Source organism: Phoxinus phoxinus, assembly GCF_949152265.1.
Source record: "Phoxinus phoxinus genome assembly, chromosome: 1".
NCBI lineage: Eukaryota > Metazoa > Chordata > Actinopteri > Cypriniformes > Leuciscidae > Phoxinus > Phoxinus phoxinus.
In genome coordinates this window covers 37,088,175-37,112,242 of record NC_136876.1, presented here as the reverse complement: position 1 = coordinate 37,112,242, position 24,068 = coordinate 37,088,175, and the positions used below count along the sequence as shown (strand labels likewise).

General features: G+C 37.8%; 1 protein-coding gene across 3 annotated transcripts; it reads right to left on the bottom strand.

The window, feature by feature from the left end:
* Window positions 1-171: 171 nt before the first annotated feature.
* Window positions 172-23,924, bottom strand: unkl (unk like zinc finger). 3 transcript variants are annotated; one of them, XM_079619251.1, is made up of 16 exons: window positions 23,799-23,924; window positions 22,696-22,905; window positions 19,755-19,931; window positions 17,949-18,082; window positions 17,654-17,789; window positions 16,598-16,715; window positions 16,419-16,503; window positions 14,894-15,060; window positions 14,349-14,537; window positions 13,683-13,745; window positions 8,998-9,175; window positions 8,357-8,449; window positions 8,044-8,277; window positions 6,900-7,096; window positions 5,460-5,717; window positions 172-5,238 (listed from the first exon to the last, which is right to left on the bottom strand). In XM_079619251.1, the coding sequence occupies exons 1-16, from the start codon at window positions 23,861-23,863 to the stop codon at window positions 5,083-5,085; spliced, it is 2,460 nt and encodes an 819-aa protein (XP_079475377.1). In that variant the 5' UTR covers window positions 23,864-23,924; the 3' UTR covers window positions 172-5,082. The 3 variants fall into 3 exon arrangements, with proteins under 3 accessions (XP_079475377.1, XP_079475378.1, XP_079475379.1); XM_079619252.1 differs by having other exon boundaries at window positions 14,921-15,060; XM_079619253.1 differs by lacking the exon at window positions 14,349-14,537.
* Between the last annotated feature and the right edge of the window lie 144 nt (window positions 23,925-24,068).

Sequence of the window (24,068 nt, the reverse complement as noted above, 5' to 3'; positions counted from 1 at the left end):
TAATCTTACTTAGTGTTCACTTAGTGTTCCTAATTTGCATATGTCAAGAGCAGTCATATTGTAACCCTTAAATTAATTCCAACTCACTATAAATAAATAAGTTATCAGTCTACTCAGCAACTGATGATTCAGAAGCACATGAGGGGAATAAGACAAAACACTTGAGCCAGATTAAAGATTGAAAATTATTTAATTCCCATGATGACAAAAATAATTCCATGAATTCTGTAAACCATTGCATAACTGCTGTAGTGTAGACAAGTGTTAACAATTGTAAATGATACACTACAAGAGAAAGATTATGCATTATAAATAATACCATCTTAAGTAATTCTAGTGAAGAGAAACCTCTCTGGCCTTATACGGCATCAAAACGTACAACTATTCCATAAAGAAACCTCCATAACTTAAACGCATAACTCCCAGTAAATGTTTTAAGGTCTTGTGTTGACAACACATACACAAACATATTATATTGACAGCAAATTGTATAGTATTTCAACACGAATTAGAATATAAGCTGTTCTATATATTGATGCATACTGTACCAAAATAAGGGATATGTTTCTTCCTCGCAATATAAATGTTTTCCTCATTTTGACTTTTGAGCTAATAAATCTGTGAGTTGCAGTTTCCTTTGAAAATTGGACATCTCTCTCTATTCTACAGTTCTCCTGTAAAACCCTGAGAAAAATACATCTCATAATTCCATCAAATTGTTACATGGATAAATACACAAACTTGAAAACTGCAATTGTTTAACTTATAAATTTATTTGTAATGTATCGCAATTCACAAAACTAGTGCTACATCATAGATTAACTGTTCTCCAAGTTATTCCAGTGACCCATTTTATATCTAATTTGAATGGTACATTCAATATTCAGGGATTTAATGTTCGATTATCCATAACATTAATTATAGGGAACAGTGGTTCCCAAAAAATCTGTCATTTTTATTATTATTAATATTTTAGCCTCTTATAAAAGTTTACTATTGTAATAGGTTTTTCCCCCTGGCTGGCTAGTTTGCTAAATTTAACCAGTTTCATATGTAATATGTATATACAAGATTGCATAAAACCTTAGGTTCAATAAATCACACTACTGATAGAGAAAAACAAACAAACAAAATAAATCCACAAGAATGCAAAAAGAAACAAAAGAAATTATTATTTCCACTGCAGAGCATTATGGTAAATGTCCAATACATTAATTTACACATTGCTAAACAAGAGTCCTTGGTGCTTCTTTAATTACAGATGTCTGGTCTTACATCAATGTTAAATGGTCATTTTAGATTACAGTTGGTATTAAAATGGCTGATGCAGACAGAGGTGTTTCATGTGTGTGAAATCAAAACCTGTCATGCTGTGGTTTAGAATTAGTTGACTAAAAGATTCGTATCTGCCATTATTATTGATTTTGTAGAGAAAAATCACTGTAAAGCAAACCAGTAACACAGAAAAATAAGTTGGAAGCCCAAACTCACAAAGACTAGTTTTTGCAACAATTCCACTTAAATTTTGTCATGCTTCGTAAACTGTTCAGATGAGCTGCTACTTTTAAACACACCCTTGGTAGAGAATACAATTGCAAAACACATTAAGTGTTCATTTGACAGCAGACACTGTACATGCTGACTTTCAACATCAATAAATATTTCTCTTTCAGAATCACTTATTAACTCAAAGTGAAACGATTAAAGGCATGGCAGAGTAATTATGTATTATTTTAATACACTGGTCTTCTTCTTCTTAAGTCTGTGCATTGAGAAATACAGATTAAAATGTCCCAAGGCACTAAAATTCAGCTCATTTCTTAAGATGGGCTTACCCATTTGTTCAATGAAAAATACTTTCAATGTGGTTTTATTAAAGGCACAAATTTGTTCCAAAGAGACTTGATCCTTCCAAGATTTAACAATATTATCAAGCAGAATGATTGTGAATCAGACATTTAAGTGCATGTCTACATAAAAAAAAAAAAAATGTGTTCAATACTATAACAGGCAAACGTATCTAGGCCAAAAAGTGAGGTTTAAGGCTAGGAAATGTAGATATTTTTACAGTTTTCATAAATGTAACCCAATGTCTGTCTCAGCCATTTCAACTAGCATGAGCAAGGGACCCATTTTACATCACAATCAAATTAGACAACATTTGACAATACAATAATAGACTTCAAGGTTAAAAAAAAAAAAATAAGTTAAAAGATTTCTTATTCCATATTAAAATTCTGAAGAACAGACAGAAAGAACAAACACCAGTCAAATGGAAACTAAAGAAAGCACCTTACGAGATACTCTTTTAAATTCCTGACAGCATACAAGTAGTGCACAACAACTAATGTTTCAAAACTGATTTCAGAATTTTACGAGTATTATTTGTATAAAAAGAAATAATATATACTTCAAATAAGCACTAATCCATATGGCCACTTAAGAATATCAACACAAATATTCATTCATTACTATGACATTCCTTCACTGTAGATTACAGCCAATTCAATACTGTGTTATCGTTTCTACTGAGAAATTGAAAAGAAAAAAAAACACAATCTTTTTATTTAGTTAATAAAGAATCGGGATTCATTAGGATTTTTTGAATGCACATATAATGTAAATAAGGTACTAGGAACGATTTCCTCAAAATGTTAAAATTAAAATGCAGTTATAAAATTGAAGTGAAAACAAAGAATAGTAAAGGTCTTTGGTAGAAACTACAAAAATGGGCATTTAGTCCATTAATATTGTCAGCAAAAGGAGTTGGCATAGTTGTCCTGTCAAATTAAACATTGAAAAACTGACATAGTAATTGTACACCACTTCAATTGAACTTTGAAACAAGTATAAACTACAATACCACTTTGGTTCGTTTGAGTAAAGTCCACATTTGATATGACCGCACTCTTAATTTGAGAAATAAATGTGTGAAATCCCACACATTTCAACCACATTTTATAGTTCAACAAAACCCTACATTATGGTCCAATAACCAAATAATGGAACTAATCCCTCAACAAAGTGACACGTTTGCAAAGCTCATGGACACTTGAGAAAAAAATAAAAATAAAAATTAACACCCAGACCTGCTTTGATCCATTTCAACCCATCTAAGTCAACCATTGTACGAACGAGAACATGTCTTTGCTAATCGAACTAGAAAAGATAAGCACATAGTCAATGCATCTGAAGCACTGCACAAAAATATTTCTGAATACTTTGAGCGATCGACTGCGATGCCTGACCAAACGACGGGATAAGTCTGCTCAATACATTTGGCAGTGTGATCTAGAGCTTCAGCTGGTTAACAAAAGTTACACACTGACACATGCAGCGACAAATCAGTCCAAATGTCAAGAAAATGAGCTACATACAGACCTTGTGGATTTAGATACAATGCAAGAAAGAAAGCAGAGAAATCATATATACACTGTCTTTGCCTCGTGAAGCTGAACGAAAAAAAAAGAGGGTCTGGACAATTAGATCCTCAATAACCATCCCTTTTGAAGTAAACTGTTTATCCGGATTTCGAAAGACAAAAGAAACTTGCACCTTTGTGTACCTGACAATTTACCGCACAAACTCGTTGCTGTAAATATGAAAGGAACAAGAAATATATATAGTAAAAAAAAAAGAAAAAAAAAAGTTTCAGATAACACAGTAGCAGGTCATTTCAATTAGATTACCTAAGCACATTACACTGTCGAATTTGGATACGAAAAAACACCAATGATGTCCGTCTGTAAACACTACAGAGCACTACAATTCTACACATTTCAATAAACAGAAACGTACTAAGCCAGTTTAGTTTTTGCAATCAAAGAAACACACATTTCCTGATTTGAATATCCCTACACATTTAAATTAAGGATGATTCAACATTTCTAACGATAATGAAGCTGCACCCAAAAAGCACCATCGTTAATGAAGAAGAGGGAACGATTACGATTCCTTAGCTTGAACCTCAAGAGCTCAGGCACCGACCAGGGTGAAGTCTCTCGGAAATACGTTAGTACTGAATTAGGCCGGTAAATCCTCGGACAATATGGTACTACTGAAAAATACATACTTGTATACTTGCAAGCGGATGAGATTTGCACTACAATCCTAAACTCTTCACAGATGCTTCGAATGTTTTTAAGGCAAGGCACTTAAGAGGGAATGGCCAGGAATCAGATACATGTTCTAACATATCTGAAAGGCTAAAGTCCAAAAAAAAAAGAAAAAAAAAAAGAATTGACTGTGTCGCTGAGGACTTCAGAACACGTGTGCTCATCTAACAACTACATAATGTATATCTAAATAGTCACTATAAGACGGAGAAACCGATTTACTAAATGCCTTAGCATACAGTATGTGCCTTACTGATATTACAGCTGCTGGTTATGCCTAAAATGCATTCAAAGTTTGCACTTATTTGATTGAAAAATTTAAGTAACAATAAATGTAATATTAACTAGTACTATTTTATATGAAAACTAACAAGTTATATACACTATACCATGATTTAACAGTAAGAAAAAATGAAATATTCTATTAATGTTTCACAGTACACACAAAAGCTTCATACTTGAGCATATTTGGGAAAAAAATATATAAATCTAAGAAAATTAAACAAAAGAACCCTACAAAGCAGCTTAAAGCAAAATGTCTAAAAAAAAATACCCTCAGACAAATTTCCAAGTCAACAAAGTGCTTTTAACAAGAAACCTCAAAATAAATCCTCTTCACACAGCTAGTAGCAATAATGGCGTCGGACCGATGATTTTGTTGCTAACAGTCAAATCAGGGCCCAACTGACTATAAATGCCTAAACCAGTTATTAAGGGGAAATTGTTTAATGCTTTATGAAAATGGATAATCTAGCTTGTACAAAACAGGTATTGCATTTAAGTACTTGATTTGTATCAGTCAAACACCACTTAGATTCCAATAAAACAATCAATTGAATCACTATATGAAATACTGAAACACAAAAAAAGAATGCTATCTAGAAACTGTAAGCATAATAATAATATTATGTATTAGTAGTTCTTCAAAGGACTAAATCATTTAAATAGTACCTTGGATGGCTGTACATCACCACTTCAATATTTTCGTCTTACAGCAAGGACATTCCGTTTTACCAGACGCACAGTTCTGACAAAGTACATAATGTTGGCAAGGCTGCAGGACAATGGAACGATCATGCTTTTGGCAAACTATACATTTCTTTGACTGAAGCTGATATATTACCTGTGTTGAGAAAAAGAAGAGTTAACATCAGTCACACTCTGACAGATTCAATGCGGTGCGTCATGCATGACTGACCAATGTGGATGTTAAACCGCGTTGCCTACTCTTCCCCCGTAAGCCACGCTTACGTCTACTTGACGAGAAGAGCACAACGGTCTTACTTAGAGTGTGTGTAAATGTGACATGGTGACGTATGCGTGTTGGGACCTGGTCCTTCTTACCCCGTCTATGAGGTCTAGGTCAGAGCGCAGCTGGCTCTGGATGGAGCGCAGCTTTGGCAGAGGGAGCTGGTCCAGCTCACCGTAGCTGCGCAGAAGAGGCGTGTTGTGGGAGCGACACAAAACGTCAAAGTCTCCTTGCAGTTCCTTCAGTTTGTGCTCGGTGTCCTCCCGCTTCTGCTCCGCCAGCTGGCGCTCTGCCTCTGCCGATTTAGCTTGTTCTTTCGCTTCGTGAGCGTCTTTCTGCCACGCTTCACAGGCCTATGAGAGGTGCGTATTAATGAGACGTTCCATCTGATAATAATGACTAAATTGATTCTACACCTTCTGGGCTTTTTTCAAGCTGCCAAGCTAAATGAGTGCTGCAGGTATGACATACATCTATAGGTCAAAATGTGGAAACGAGTTCACATTTTATCACTTCCGGTTCCACCGCCCCCAAAGTCAAGTTTTTTTTTTAATGGGTTTTTGGTTAAATGCCTGAAATAAGGTCTGTGGTGAACACAAGCTCAAGATATTTTCAGGTTTACAAATGCATACATTGTGATTTGATTTTAAAGCTTTAGAGGTCGTCGGGGACATTAAACATTATCACACCGAACAGGTAAATTCATCTACCCACTGGTCTGCTTTTACAGCCTTATTGTGTTTATAATCATGCTCTTGCAACTATTCTAACTCAGGGAAAATGTTTTTAAATAAAGACTGAAAGAGTTGTCGGAAGCTTAAATGCTATCCGACAACCGGACTTATAATTATGGATGTTTTTCCTACAAAAACCCATCGCTTCGCTTCAGACGGCCTTTATTAACCCCCTGGAGTCGTATGGTTACCATTCACTCCCATTATAAAGCTTGGAAGAGCCAGGATATTTTTAATATAACTCTGATTGTGTTTGGCTCAAAGAAGAAAGTCATATACACCTAGGATGGCTTGAGGGTGAGTAAATTATGGGATCATTTTCATTTTTGGGTGAACAAACCCTTTAATGGCGGAGATGTTGAAGGCAGCCATGCAAGAATTTTGTTTATAATCTACATTTAGCTTTTTACTTCCAGCTATTGTATTTAGGCTTCAAAATTCATAAAAGTGGTGTTCATTTGTGAAGATTACCGTGATGAATCATAAACTTTTGTTGGTCACAGAGCTTATTTTCTGTAATAATCGAGCCAATGGAAAAATCCTGTTGGGTTTTTGTTGAGGGAACCAGGGCCTACAAAAATACATCACCACTGCAGCACTCAATAGCTTGAGGTGTCACTGTACGATAATGGGCATCAATAACCAAAGTAAAGCAGTGTCAGACTTTATTTTCTACAATAAAACTAGGCATGAATCTCTCAGAGACAACCAACAGGAGAATCTAAATGGCTGCTAGACAAAATCATTTGTTTTAAGCGTCACACACCTCATAAGGCCCACAAAAAAGCAAGCACATCTTACCTGTTTGACTTGGTGCCAGGCATCCTCCCATTGCTTTATCTTGCGCTTGGCTTCATCCAGTTCTCGAAGGAGCCGGCTGATGTCTGCGCTGCTGGAGCCGACCGTGCTGGAAGTAAGGCTGCTGAACACTGGAGACGGGCTGGGAGAAAAGCTGCCACTCATGAAGTCCCATATACTCCCTGCTCCGCCATTCAGACCTAGGCCAACACATTATTACATCAACTCAAATATTCATGAGACTAAGATCATACTTCCGTTTAGGAAAATAATAGCCTTAAGGCCCTTTCACACTGGACGCGATTTTGACGCACGAATAATTCGCGCGATGGTTTTATTTTTTGATCAGCTGTTTTTGTAATGAGTGCTTCCACACCGAATGTGCTGCGGCGAAAAAACGACTTTTATTTTTTCCGCTTCGATGTCGATTTTTTTTTTACTTTGGCGGCGACAAAAAAAAGGCTTCACCCAATCACACACAGTGGATTGTTTATTTGATTGCATGTAAACGTAGCCCTGATGATTTTAAGAGGACAGCTCACCTCAGCAGACTGCCAGACGCTGCTCCGTTGTCTCGTCAGATGCACAGCACTGTCTGAAGGAGCTCCTCAAATTGTCCCACAAACACCCGAAAGTAAGTGCGGAACCGGCCATGATAAAGTTCTGTGCAAGATTAGCATAGCTACTCCCCTTCAGACTCTCTGTTCTTTAAGATTGGGTGCACCCAAAACCTTTTCTGTCTTTTAAAGAAAATGAAAAGCTCGTCTTCACTGGATGATGATGATGACGTATCCATGTTTTCTCAGCTGTCGGCGCGAAAGTTTTGGAATGTTGAAGCTCTGAACGTCGCAAATTCACGTCGCGGCTGATGTGAATGTTTTTGACACAAACTATTCGCACGCGAACTATTCGCTTTTCCGTTACGCTTTTTCTTTACGCGTCCGGTGTGAAAGGGCCTTTAGCCTCAGATGGCACGCCCACGGACCACCTGATGCATAGTGCACACAGACAAAGTTTTAATCCGTTTAGCTGGCTGCTACACAACTTACACATTTGTATTATTCTGTTGGGTAACAGTTTTATTTATTGTTGGGTTTGCCAAAGTTTAGTTTAAAGCAGTTAGTTTTGAACGTGACAATCTCCTTACCTAAGGAGTTCTGTGTAGACGTTGGTGTTCCTAGAAGGCCGTGTTCAGGTTTAACAGGTGGTGCCTGTGGCTGGCTCTGCTGGGAGGCCATTCCAGTGAGGAGCGACTGGGATAGGGATTGAGAAAGCGAGCTGAGCGGGGAGGCAGATAGAGACGACGAGGAATGCAGAGAGGAAGATCGAGCCAGAGAGCCAGGAATATTGACAGGAGCAGAGCCTCCTAATAACCTCTGACCTATGGGGGGGGGAGTGTTTATATATTAACTGCATCATACACCTAGTACAAGCTAAAACTAACAAAAATAAAGTCTTACTTGTTAAAACAAGGCCATTGTTGTCTTGGTCCTCTAGCTCTTTGTCGAGGGAGGCAACATTGATGTCACTAAAATTTAGGTCAAGTGCAGATCCTAAGAGCAAGGAAAGTGGTGCGATTCAATATTTTTGCAAGGTGGATATCAAAAAGCAGCTACTTATACAATACATACTTATACTAATACAATATTGCATGAAGCTATTAATGATGTTTTGTTATGTTTTCTAAAATAGAAAAACAAAGTGATAAAAGGCATGATAATTTAGCTATCCATCCTGCAATATGATTCATTTCAGTTCATAATATCCAATCACAGTAAGTAATATCATACATCAAAAGCTGTGTTCGGGTAACGGTCATATATCTAATAGCTCAAAGAAAAGGCAGACGTAAAGGCAGAAGCACTTACCATCCACTGAGCCCAGTGGTGCTGAGTCATTGCTGCTTCTCCTAGTGATCTTTAGTGGACTCACTGAATTATGGCTAATGCACTGCCACAAATACACTTCCTTCGACTTCACTAAACACTGCATTTATCTGCACTGCCTTATCTGGGCTGAGTCTGTCTCGTCTACTTTTTCTCTTGGATGTAGCACTTGGCTAGACGGCTCTAAGACGAAAGAGTGCTGCAATGGACCTTACCTATTACTGACTCCACAGTATTGCTGCCTGGATAGAAAGGCGTGGCTTTTGCATTCATGGTTGATAAAGTGGTGGGTGACGAACTGTCAGATCCGATACTGGAGGCCAAGCTGGACGTGATGCTTGATGTTATGCTGGACGCTAGTGGGTTCACCACCGAGAACACGCCACCGTGAGCCTGTGAAAGGAAGCAATATAATCATTTTTAAAAAAGCAATAGCATAATTTTAAGAAATGGTTTCTTCCTAATCAACAATGTGAACATTAATGTTGCTACCTTTATTAATACTATTATTATTATTATTATCAAGTCAAGTCAAGCTTCAAGTCAAGTCAAGTCAAGCTTTATTAAGATCCCTTTTGGGCAATTTGGTTGCAAGCACAGGTAAACAGACAAAGAAACTGACACATACAATACATTATGGTAATAAATAACACGTATTACAAAAAATTAAAAATAAAAAAAAAACCTTAAAAATACCTATTAAGACTTATTTAATAGTCTAATTGCACTCGGAACAAAAGAGTATTTGTATCGATTATTTTTAATCTTTGGTAATCTATAGCGACGACCTGAGGGCAACATAGAAAACTCTGGGTATAGAAAGTGTCCACTGTCTGAAATTACAGAATGGACTCGACTCAAAACATTTCTGTTAAACAGATCTGTCAAGCTTCTTTGCTCTTTACCTATAATCTTCCCACTGTTTTTAACTAATGTTTTTAGTGCATTTTTGTATTTCACACTAAGATTTCCAAACCAGCAGATAATGGAAAAGGACAACACTGGCTCTATATAAGACTTATAGAATAATTCCATCAGAGTTTTATCTATGTTAAACGATCTTAATTTTCTAAGACAGTATAGGCGCTGCTGTCCCTTTTTACACAGGGCCTCTGTGTTCAAATCAAACCTCAGTTTTGTATCAATAATTGTTCCGAGATATTTATAACTATCCACACATTCAACCTTATTGTTCTTAACAAATGTGTCTTGGGAGGGATGTGTTTGTATTCTAAAATCAATACGCATGTCTTTTGTCTTGGATACATTAATCTGCAAACAGGCATCATCACACCACTTCACGAAATCATCAACCCCTGGACCATGGCACGTTTCATTTTCTTCTAGAAGACTTACAATAACTGTGTCATAATGATAATGATAATACTTGATTACAATTTTCCAGCCTTGGCTGGACAATAAAGTGGTATTCTATTCTATACTTTATGTATTGGGTGAAATTCTTTCACCCAAAACAATACTTTGTCTTTTTGTATATTATGTTGTTTACAATTTCTGATTGTATTACTCTTATTGATGTTTTTCTTTTATTTTCTCTAGTTTTTAGGCCTAATAACATCTTGCAAATGGACAACCAATGAAATCTAGCCTTCTGGCTAATTGTACAGTGCTTTGGGTGTACAGTAGTACATATGAAAGCGCTATATAAATGCCTCATTCATTCATTAATGTACACTGTCCCTTTAAAAAAAAAAAATAGAAGTAAAAAAATCCGTTTCGACATGGGTCAATGTCAAATAAGACTGTCCACGATGAAGAGTAGGAAAACATCTAGTTTAAAACTCAAGTGGCAAATGTACTCTTTGTATTCATGTTGGTTTAATAAGGTTTTGAAAAACTTTTCAAGTCTAAATAAAAAAAACTGCAAAAGGAACTACTTGACATAAGGCTTTTTTTTATTATTGTTCAGGGCTGGGTTTCCCAAAAGCATCGTAAGCCTAAGTTGATCGTAGAGACCATTGGTGGCAATTGTTCTACGATCAACTTAAGCTTACGATGCTTTTGGGAAACCCTGCCCTGGACAGTTGTATCACCCTGACATTTCTGCCTTAAAGGGTTAGTTCACTTTGAAATTAAATTTTGGTATGTTTTAGCTTACCTCAAGGGCATCCAATATGTAGGTGTCTTTGTTCCCGCAGTAGTTTCAATTTTGATATTTTTAGGTCAAACCGTTCTTGTCTATCAGTCATATAGTGCAGGGTTATGGTCATTGTCTCAAAGAGCATGCACAGAGAAGTCCAAATTAAACAATTCCCCATCGTAAGTGCACATTGATGGCCTAAGACACGAAATGAGTGGTTTGTGTGAGAAAACGAACAGTATTTATATCGTTTTTACCTCTTGTACACAACCGCATCCAAGTGATCTGAGGGCGCGCACGCTTCCTGGTGTGTGACGGGTGCGCACGTTCTAGCTTAGTCTGCGCAAGCGCCAGAAAGAAAACATACGTAATGGTTTTCTTTTACGCCGGTTTAAACATCCCGGATAAGCGCAAATTAATACCATTTCTATTATCCGTCTTACCTACAATCTCTGTTCTGTGTAAACAATAAGTGACGTACACGCACGAGAGATCACTTCCAGCGCACACGTCACACACCAGGAAGCGTGCGCGCCCTCAGATCACTTGGACGCGGTTGTGTACAAGAGGTAAAAACTATATAAATACTGTTCGTTTTCTCACACAAACCACTCATTTCGTGTCTTAGGCCATCAATGTGTACTTACGATGGGGAATTGTTTAATTTGGACTTCTCTGTGCATGCTCTTTGAGGTGTGACCATAACCCTGCACTATATGACTGATAGACAAGAACGGTTTGACCTAAAAATATCAAAATTGAAATACTGCGGAAAAAAAGACACCTACATATTGGATGCCCTTGAGGTAAGCTAAAACATACCAAAATTTAATTTCAACTATCCCTTTAAAACTACAATACGTTTTTTCGCTGCTAGGGGTCGCTAATCTCTTACAATAACAAAGGCGTAGGTTTATGACGCATAAGCAGAATGATGGGACTTGTCGTCAAGCTGATGGATCTAATAATGTTTATGGATAAGTGAATACATTGATGTTTTTAACATGACTGTGGCATGAAGCAGGTCGCGATTGCTAATGAGAGACAGATATCAGCGCTAACACGGTAGCATAAAGAGGGTCCCTACATGCAAACCAAAGCATTGAGAACTTTGTAAGTGTATAGACAGTTTAATAAGAAGATACTTTATAAAGACAGTACATTACACGCATGTACTGACTAGTCGAGCCACGAACGCCGTGCTAAGTGAGCTGGTCGATAGGAATTACGTTTGTGAAATCTAACGTAGCACAGCGTTCATGGCTCGACTAGTCGAGACTGTTTTCCAAGATGGCTCCTGCCTGTATACGTGTAATGTACTGTGTCATAACGTGTCCCGTGAAGGTCAAGGGGAGGTGGTAGATAGGCTCAGGACTCAGACATCATCCAAAGAGGATTTTTATTAAATGCCAGTGGACAAGAAGGGGTGAACATATTCACAGTGATGTCTCAAATAAAAATAAAAAATTACAAAATTAAACAAAAATAAATATACACTTAACTCAGTGCAAACTTTGATGTATCAACCAAAGGAAAAACAAATTGCTACAGGCAGCATAATCTTCAAGAGTACATTCAGCAATATGACCCCATCTTTACCTCCAAAGGTTCAGTTTAGACTGTCTTATATAGCCTAGGACAGGCTCATTACACTCAAGACCGTACCAACTGCAGGGGCATCAATACAAAAACCTTTGTAGCAAAATAACTTCCAAAAATAACTTCCAACAATAATTTAAATAAACTCATTCAGCAACTTAAACTACATGTAAACCCCATAAGGCATTTCCCCATGCCTACATTACCAAGGGTTAAGTCCCATTCCCTATTATTAGAGATGGTTTGCCCCAACACAAGAAAAGGGAAAGCTGTGGTCCCGCCCCCTCCTTTGAGGAGTCACTGGAACAGGAAATGGTGAGTAGACAACATGTGGGGTAACAGTTTGCCATGTGGCAATAACTACAGATTTGAAATAATAAATACCAAAACGTATAACTACAAACTTGTCTCTGTGTGGTTAATGAGAAAAACAAAGGAAAACTATAGTAGACATAACATGTTGTGATGACCGCTGATATGTGCACCTATCTGCAATCAACTCAAACAGCATATCTTAAACTTATTATAAATTAATGTTATAGAATAATGAACCTAAGGGACCTAATGCCATAGTCAACAAACACAAAACCATAAATAACAAATGTAAAGAAACATAAGCCCATAAACAGTTTGTAATGACTTTGGCAGTGATGACGTCATCCTAGTACCCGTCATCACATACTGTCTTTATAAAGTATCTTCTTATTAAGCTGTCTGTGCACTTACAAAGTTCTCAATGCTTCGGTTTGCATGTAGGGACCCTCATTATGCTACCGTGTTAGTGTAAGGCTATTTTGAGCCTTGTTAGTGGTATTAACTAGCGATTTACTTTTACCTATTATATGCCCCATATACTAGCGTTAGCTAATCTGTTTTTAGAGATAAAACTCTTTACATTCGATTATCATGAAAACGCATCCCAGAGAACGATCGACTTGGTAACCATGTGTTAATTACCCCTAGGTTCATTTTTCACCAGAATTGTCCTTTAAGCTTTAGTTAGTGATAACACTGTTTTAAACATTGTCATATTAAAAACATATATGCAAATGTTTTTTTATGTCAGATGATATGTAATGCTATATGGTTTCTTGTAAATGAGGATGAAAACAGATGATACCTGATCCACTGCTCTAACCACTTTATGTCTATGCTTGTAAGGTTGTAAAATGAGTGAATATGAAGACTAGGTTGCTTTACCTGTTTGTCGTGGTCCATTAACTTTTGATTATGTTCCCCAGACTGGCTCTTCTGGTTCTTTGCCTGAAATCAGATAATACATCCTATCATGTGACCTGATGTTAAGGCAACCAGGGGTGGTATTATGTAGGGAATTGCTACCTCCTCAGGAAAAGACAAAAAAAAAAGAAAGAAAGAAAGAAAGTGAAACGCCCTTTTGTGGTTTAAAGATGTTTGTTACAGTATACCATTACAACGTGCTTTGTTTTGATATTTTATGATGACCACAACATGGTTATGTGGCCTCTGGGTGTCGTTCTCGGAATACAGCATTTAAATGATTATTTTAGACATCAGAACATGAATGATAAATGAACAATATAAACAAGTTCACGTGGTATTTCAAAGCCAGAGTATTAACACCTGTGCACACAATGATACCACACCCTCAAATCTCAAAGACTGACGTGAAAGTTTCAACAACAACAACAACTACAACTGAAGATTGACAACTAAAGACAAGTGATTTTCATTTGACAACAAATCACTAAAAACCAAAAGAGAAAAGTGGTGAAATGAAAATGACCCAGGGGCAAATAAATCAAAGTGAAGCTTGCAGTGTGTGTCATGCCTGCAGTCTTGCAGGAGATCCCTTTAGAAAGGGCTAGAGAAAACGGTCATGTGTACCTGATCCTCCCGTTCAAAACCCGGAGCTTTTGGATAGTTAGACGTCGGAGAGGAAACACTGGACGTGGTGGACTCTGAACATAAGCTACCATTAGTAAAGCATTTTGGCCTGCCGATGGGTCCAATTGGGGACAAAGAACTGTGGCTCCCTGAGCTTGGTGTTACAGTCGGACTATTAGAGCATGATACCTGAAGGAGAAAAGCACAAATGAGCTTAAAATAAATGTGGTTTTGGAGCCAGCCAAATAGGTGGATGCAGATGTGAGAGGATTTCGCTCACAATAATAGAAAAGTAGCTCAATCAGGTCTAATTTTTGGTGTAATGCAATTGAATAGAAAGCTCTGATTTGAATTTGAGGTATTCTCGCTTTGCAACACAGACTGCAATAAGTAGAAATGGATGCAAAGAAAACAAAGTGAAACACTGAGGAAAAGAAAAGAAAAACAGTAGCTCTAACAACGAAACAATCAACTGCTTACTAAGTTAAAGACCTTTTCACTACCACAGATGCAAGACAGGTGTGAGAAGGTGAAGGCAAACATACGTTTCCTGCCTGTCCGTTGTTACTCACGCTGCTGGTGAGGGAATTCATGTTGGCACTCCACTCGCTGATTGGACACTCTGGATATTGCTGGGAGCCCAGCTTGGACTGAGAACCCGACTGCATTGCTGTGAGAAACGTGCTCATGGTCTCTTCTGTGGAAGGAATTCCTTCAGACACACACACACAAATATTCCTTAGAGTAATCAACTTAGGGTTGCACAAAAAAAAAAAAAAAAAAAAAAAAAAAAATATTTTTCTGATAAAAACACGATTGTGATTTAAAATGGGATTTGAAAAAGAGTTGTATTTTTGGTTTGCATGCTTGTTTTTGTAGGTTTTTGCCAAAAATGTGCGATTACATATCAATATCACTATAAAATGAATAAAAATATTACTATTTTAATATTTCCCTTTAGAATAGTCTTAATTTCTTAATTTCCAAACATTAAACCACCAAGGTTTTATTTTTGCACAAAACCCCAACAGCTGGTTTATCAGCGCTTATCATTACAAGTTTGGTTGGCGCATTTCATGTTTCCAAATGCATGTTATAAGTGATGCAAACCGAGGCGCTCCGAGATAAAGAAAACACAGGATCGTGAGCTGTTCGCTGCGCTTCACTCTGAAACATTATTACTGGGTACACTTCATTTAAAGGTGTCCTTGTTATAGTGTAATTATACATTTAAGTACTGAGTAATATTAACTAACAACAAGTATTTACTATAGGGTTAGGGATACGATTAGTTTTTGGTTTACAGTTGTGGCGCTTTTCCACTGCATGGTAAAATTGCCATTGCCATTGCCAGGCTCGCTTTAAATGGTACCCCCTATGTTGAGGTTCCAAGCGTACAGTACCGATACTAAAATGTGAGTTGAAAACACTGCAGATCACTGATTGGTCAGAGAGAATCGTCACTATTAGCGTCATTGTATTTGCGACACGAGACACCAAACCCGCTAGATTTAAATAGCCAGTAACAGCCACCGCTGTAGCACCTGTTTTTATACTACTTGCTTGACTTGCTTGAAGAAAAAGGAAAAAAAAGAAAAAGAAAAGGCTGAATCGTGGTCAGTGGACGAAGTGCAGACGTTCCTCTCGTTGGTTGCTGAGGAGTGGATAAACTATAACGATCAGTCTATAATCCCACCCACTTTGAAGCAGTAATAACTGCAGTGGAAAAGCAAAGCAAACCGAGCCGTGCCACTTAGTGGAAAAGCAAAGTGAGCCAAACCGTACCGAGCCGTACCATGCAGTGGAAAAGTGCCATAAGTTGCATGTCATTATGCATAATTCACAGTTATTACTAGAGCAAGTACATGTAACAAGGACACTTTTACTAAATTATTTGATTAAATCACAGTCTATGCGATTTGATAATCACACTAAGCCATTTCGTTTTCACTTCTGCAATCCTGCAGTTGCAGCCATAACTGAACTAAAATAAATCACTGCCTTCAGGGTGTTTAATGAACATAAACACACAAACACATTGCAAACAGTCATCTTTATAATCATGCTTACTTTCCACATGTGCAAAAGCACAGAATGGTCCCCTTGGACAGTATCCAGTTTGCCTCATGTCGTTGCATTTAGTAGATTTATAAATCTTGAAACAGAGAAACATAGAAGTTGGTGAGATAAAGAAAATAAGGTCAAGTCAATCAGTCAAGTTCAATGTTGTAAAGGTGTGTCAGTCTCACCTCTGGGTGGAACTGCTGTTCGGTGCGAGAGTGGCAGTACTGACAGCTGTCCCCGCTCTCACACTTGGAAGGTTCGCCCCATTCATCGCCATGCTTTACACTCGGGCATGGCGTCGACCTGCCAAGAGAGATTCAGTTTTATGTTAATTAAAAATAGTGATGAACAAAATATTTTTTTTTCATGAAACCAAAGTTAAAAGGTTTTAAATAAACTAGTCGTAGTAAAGATCTTCTCTTGATATTACAGCCAAACAAATTATACATATCGCTACTCTAACATAATGTTTGGTCACAGTGAAGTGTGTCCTGTAGAGCTGCCCCCTAATAGTAGACTAAAAATGTGTGGACTAGAGGAGGCTTAATCAGCCAAAATTGTATTAGTCAGTTAGTCGCGGAAAAATAGACAGAAATTTGTGGTAATGGAAATCTAAACCTTCGCCCATCATCCATTGACCTCAAATATGTCTTATCATTTGAAACATGTAAGTGGCAACTTTACATGGATGCTTGCTCTAAAGTTAACCTAGATAAATAGATAAACCTATTATTCGGCGCATATGCAAGTGTTTGTGTGGAGTGTGGAAGCTAAAGTATTAGCACGCTTACTGCATGTCATGGAGGCGCCGGCGCGATCACTTTCATTTTTCCTGACAACAGCGGAAACAGCTTAAAATACTCTGTCATTTTGGTCATACAGATAAGATTAATACATCATTCCAAACGGGTCTAAAAGGGTCTACTTTTATGTGTGTAAACTCACAATAACAACAAAACATTGTGCTTTTGTAAAATAAAGAAAACAAACAGGATGCGCCTTCTCCGTGAACTGGAGTGTGTCATAAAAATGTACCTAAACTCAGCTTACACTTGCCTCACAGACATGAGAAATATGTGTGTGTATATATATATATGCAAAAACAGGGAAAAAAATACAAAAGCAAATATTCCTTAATAGCGTCACTTCTACTCTCGGATGTGTTTTAGGTGACAAAGTGTGTCGACTTCTGTTTTGTTTGGGGAATATTTTGCTTTTGCAATTTCTTTGCACTACCTTACCTGTATTTGAACTTTCTGGGATTTCTTCTCCTATCTCTGCTGTTGTGATAGTGGGGACAGGCATAGCCTTGCCTGCATAGACGTGGAGGCTTGGTGCATTGCTCGGTTTTGTAGTTGGCCAAAACAAAATTGGTGTCTGCAAAAAAGTGGAACAGAAACTGAATATGAGTGACATGCTTGAATACAGTGTAATTTTGTACCCAGTGCCACTGAAATCTGTAACCATTCCCACTGAAATTCGTTTTTTTTTATTTTTCATACTGGGCTTGCATAAATCTGGGAAGGTTTTGTTCACCTTGCCAGCGTGGGTCCTCATTTAGGGTCTTCTCAATCATGGCCTGGCTGGCCAGCACACCTGGCTGCAGGTCAGGAATTCCCTCCCCGGATCCCAACTGGCCGTTCTGCAGAGCTTCCTGTGCCTGGATCTCTCTGTGAACAACATGATCATACAAGTCAGCCCGCCCATTCGGACGCAACACTAAAAAAATCGGTCTTGATGCAACAGCTATTTCCACAAACACGTTGCTAGGCAACTGCTGAGATGGCATATTTCTTGTTATTTAATCACTGGTAAGCAACATTTCCAGGCCAGAATCTAACCATTTGTGGCTATGCTGTGCAGACTGCACGGCAATGCAAGTATAATTTATGTCATTTGCAAAACAACAAATAAGGTACATTTTTGCTAATTAGATTAAGCACCTTAATAAGTACTCTGACTGCTCGCTTCTGAATTGAATACATATGCAAATACCTGCTAATCAACTGAAAATGTGTGCAGCCACGACAGCTTTTAGCAACTGAAAGCAATTGTCATAACAAAACAATGTCTAGCGCAAACTAGATTCACAGCTTTTACATTAGTTGGGGGTTGGGAATCCTGGCAGAAACCTCCCGCCTTTGAAAAACAGGAATTTGAGTGCCACAAGGTAAAGAACTTCTTCCTACCCAATAGTGTGATGATTCCTTGTTCTCTAAAGGTTCTCTGTTCACACCAAGACGAATGTTCGGTGTGAAAATTCGGTGCAATAAACATTTTAATTTGAATGAATGGCTGACACAAATATTCGCATGTGACAGATCTCTTTTCCATCGCACTACGAATAACACTGGCAGACCAATCAGATTCATGCTATTGGTCACATGCACAGAGCCACTAGCTATGTTTCAATTAAAAGTTGCAAATTTAACCTATACACAAAACTGGAATATCACATAGTATATTTGCAAAAAAAAAAAGCAATTTCTTAATGTTCAAGAGATCAAAATTGAAGCCACAGTGGCTCCATCATAAATGACTCGCATCTCAGAGAGCAGAGACAAAATGCAATAAACGCTGTCATGTTATCTTTCGTTCGGAGGTACAGGAACGCAATCGCGTGAAACGCTTCTTTAAGGGAATTAAACCAAGACTTTGGCTCAGGCATTTCAGAATGATCAAACCAACACTTAGATGCTGTGCTATAGCTACAAATTGGTTCACTGTTTAGTCCAGTTATCCAATCACATCCACAGTTGAGGCTAAGTCATGTGAGCTTTATGGTATCGTGTATTCTACGGAATATGAGTAATGGAAGCGTTTAAGATATTTCAGTTTGATTATGTATCGGAAAATGTATATATTTGACAAACACTACATTGAACTTAGTTTATTATTTCAGATGCCTTTTCAAAAGACTTCAATTGAAAAATGTATATTCTATATAAAATTCAACCCGGCAAAGTGGCTAGTAGGAGTGACTGCGTTACACGCCACTGCTGATATCCACCAGCATTTAGCGGGTGTTAAAGGGTTAGTTCACACAAAAATGAAAATTCTGTCAGTAATCACTCGCCCTTATGTTGTTCCAACCGCATAATACTTTCGTTCATCTTCGGAACACAAATGAAGATATGAGTCTTTACTAACTTTCTGGGCCGGCATGATGCAATTACCTTGCAGCCTATGAAGGAGTGAGCCAGCTCTCAGATTTCATAAAAAATATCTTAAATTGTGTTTCGAAGATGAACGAAAGTCTTACGGGGTTGGAACTTTCCTTTTTGGGTGAACTAACCCTTTAATATGCACCTTTGCTGAGGACACAAAGGGAAATAATGATACCTGATATCATAAACTGGTGGCCGCAGGTCATGTGGTCCATGAGCGAAGGCGCAGTGGAGGCCGTTCTTCACACAATGTCCACGGGCATCTGTCTCATGAATGCAGGTGCCGGTCTTGTAGTAGCGTAAATGGTACTTGCGCTCTGTGTCACCGGTGGTCCGGTGTAAGTATGGGCAACTGAGGAGAAAAACACCAGCTCATCAGTATAAATGCTGATACTTTAAACAATAAGTAGTCATCTAAAAAGATAATAAAATAGAGAGGTTGGAAACATTATTATATTTTGTTGTTACAAAATAATTATACGATTGTGTTGAAAAACTACACTTACCTGCCCTACAACTATTTCTAACATACCACAATGTGACTGAGAAAAAGAGTGAGGAATAAACAGACGCGCTCACACTTTAGATTAGGGTCCAATTCTCACTATGACTTTTGCCTCAAACTCCTAATTACTGCTTATTAATAGTTAGTAAGGTAGGTAAGATTAAGGGATGTAGAATATGGTCATGTAGAATAGGGCATTCATATATGCTTTACATAAGTTCTAATAAACAACCAATATCATAGTAATAAGCATGCTAAATAGCAACTAGTTAATAGTGAGAATTGAACCCGAAACTTTAGTGTTACCAAACAGACAACAAAACTTTTTCATCGCTATGACAGGGTGGGAAAAATGTGTGTGCAAGAACTCCTTTTATTCCCAGCCATGCAACTGCAAACTACACTGAATAGTATCTACTATTTCCAGAGGCAACATGAGTTTGATTAGAGAAAAGGGAAGTACATTTGCTGTCGCTGTTAAAATGTGTAGATAAATGACTGCTTGTTTGAATTAATAAGGTTGTTTTTTGCTTTCACACGGGAACATTATGCACACCGTTTTAAAATTATTACTGTTATCAATACTTATAGCTAGGCCTATTCGAATTATTTTTTTAATTCATCAACAAATATATGTATTTGTGTCACTTAAATATATGTTAAATGTGCCAGGTAAGAGACATAATGAGCAACAAGCACCAATGTCACTGCAAACCTCTTTCACAACTTTAAAACAGTCAAACACTTGTGAAATACTTCCCGGCTGGAAGTTGTTTTGCAAGATATGTTGAAGTACAGTGGATGTACAATTACATTATTAAATGTATGTATATTATTGGTGCTGTTCACAGGTGCTGTTTAGTTTTACAATGCATTAAAATTTACTGAAACTGTACAATGGGAGTAATGCATATTACTGATGCATGACAACACAAAGCAAATTATCAGATAGGAGAACCAGATATTTATATAAGACATCTGCATTTCATTTTTAAGACAGGATTTAAGACAAACAGAAAATGGGGATGTGACTATCCAAACAGCAGCCTGGAGGAGAGCAGATTTATCCTGAAAATCCTACATACCCAATAATCTTCTCAAATATAGCAACTGCATCTTGTTCAGGTAGCAACAGTAACTATGGCAACAGCAATGATGTCACCATAGGACTGCTGCTACTGGATGAATGAATGTGTGATCTATGCATACACAAACTATGTGACATACATTTCAATTTGGCAGAGAGAGACACGGGACAAATTATTTTTGTATTTATTTAACCATTTACATTAGAGCTTCATTTGAGCAAGGCAGTCAGAGCACAAAGTGTGTCAAAAGACAAATACGGCAATAATAATACTCCAATAATCTTCAGTTCAGCTGTAAGTAAAGAAAATAAATAAAATGCTTTCACACCAGCACTGGTGTCTATCATTATTTTCACGTTATGGTGGATAACTATTAAATGGCAAAACTAAACAAAGTTTAGTTTTTAAACAAAAATATTTTTTCTAAAAAAAAACTAATAAAAAAAAAACTAAAATAAACACCTAGAAATTTTCTTTGTAAATATAAAATAAATGTTGTAAATTAAATACTGTAGGTATCACAACATTGTTATGAAATATATGAATAAATACTAAAAAGTGAATGAGAAATTTCCTATAAACGCTGTGGCTCCTCTAAGCTTCAGCTATGTTCAACAAACTGCAGGCAAATCAGATTTTTTCAGGCAAACTGTCCGCACTATATTAATTGTAAGTGATCAAATAAGATTTGAAAGATTTTTATTGCACAATGTTTTCAGTTCAAACAAATGAACTGAGAACAAAGTATATAACTGTCTGGAGTGAATGTAAACATGAGAAGTCGGAGTTCAAATAACCTCCCAACAACGAATACAACGTGCTTTGTAAACATTAGTTTTTATGAATAGATGGAATCGTGAACGTTGTAACAGCAATGAACCAATCAAAAAAAGAGTACGTGCAAGGGAGAGCCAATCACAACCCAGAGAACAAGGGGCGTGTCTTTGGGTTCACTAAGCTCAACACACAAGGATGGCTAGAAACACATTTCCAACCTGAATCTATACATTTCTGTTACACACAGCAAACTGGGAACTGAGAGACGATTCATCAGTCAAAAGTGGAAGTAAAACTCGAGATAAAAAGACAAAAAACTCTACAGGAAAAAGCTATTAGGCAATATCTGGAGTACAACATTAACATAAAGTAAACCATATAACGTTAGTGAATTTAGAAGACAACGATCTGCTCCCCTTCATATTTCATGAAGAGGGCGTGTGCTAAACAAAACAAGACGAGTCAAAAACTACAACATGCTCATGGTTATGGAAAGCCCCAATGTCTGACTGTGGTGTATTGATCTGATCCACAAAACGCATATGCATTCCCAACTGAAATCAGTGACGCAATTTATTACAAATATTCGAACAAAAAACACGAGCAACCCAAGCACAAACCGTCACATTGTCTATGCAAAATAAACATGTCTACAACGTGCATTGGCGCGCAATTTTACTACTATCTGCAAAATGATTTCTCAACTTCAGTACAGGCCTAAATAAGAATAAAAACACGTTACTTACTCGTCTCCATCGGGGCATATTCCTGTTGTTTCATCATACTTCGTGCAATACACATCTGGGCTGTAATTAAAAGTCCCGTCTCTTCTCCGTATGGGTCTCCGTCTTCGCTGGTTTAGAAAATGCCAGTGGAAACAGGTAAAGGGTCTATGCTGTGTGCATTTGTGCTGCAAAAACAGTGGGCACTGCTCGGTCCTAAACTCCTTCAAATATCTAAAATTAAAATGGAAAGACACGGTCAAAACCGTATTAAATCAACCACCTCCGCACCAAAACCTACGCTTGACTCATGTAAACAAATCAGTATGGACACAGTAATGTCAAACTACGTTCAAAGTTTGGAGCTGTGGTGGATGTTGTTACACTGCGCAGTTTCTTATCCGCGACCATTCCACAACAAAACTAGCCCTGGATAAATTAGTAACATAATAAATCACATTTTCAGCAACTATAAACATATAATGTTCAATGTATGTGTTTATAAACCGCTAAATGGAAACGGAATGTGTTTTATAGCGTGAAAAGCCACTGTGAGCCATTTATCAAGGCTCTCCACTACAACATTAGAAGCTTACGCCAAATACTCCGCGATTAGCGTTCAGAGTTACGTAGAATCTTCGACGTACGTTCCATTCAAACCAACGGTGCGTACGGAGGGAAAAGTGCGTAGAGTAAGAAACACGGGCCGAGGAAGGAGGCGGATGCAGCTAACAAACCAGCCTGCTAGCTACATCTAGCGAGCGTCTCGACTCGCTCTCTTTGCTGTTGTGCAGTTTACATGTCTTCAAGCTTTTTCACACGAGCAGGCTCGGAGCAAAAGCGACGATTACTTTCTTAAGTTTTAAATTGCACATAGCGGGACCGACGCGTTATAAGATAAATAAATGCGATGTTTAGCGGAGATGAGATTGTTGATTTGATCAACATTGAGATTTGAGAGGCGCGTGCATTCGGAGGAATTTACAAAAGGAAAAGCACCATTTTAAAACGCACAGAGGGAGAGGAAACAGCACGCGTTACAAAAACAAATCCGACAGTCGATTATCGTATAGTCACCACCTTCCACAGACACGTATTTTCTTCCATTTAATGTTTACTTTACTTACGTATAGTGGGTTGGTTTCTCGGTTTGAGGAGAAGCGCTCGCCGCCGTTTTCGAAACCGACGGCATTTTCAGTCAAAACAATAATAGCGCGTGCGCGGGGACCCTCTCGTCTACTCATGCTCTCGCGCGCCGCTGCAAGGCCAATATGAGCAACTGGCGGGACAAACAAATAGGAGACAATGACCATGCTGCATAGCAGCAGTGCCATCATGCAAAACAAGTGTTTATGTAGACTGCAACGTGGCGTCAAAATTATTTAACGATTATAACA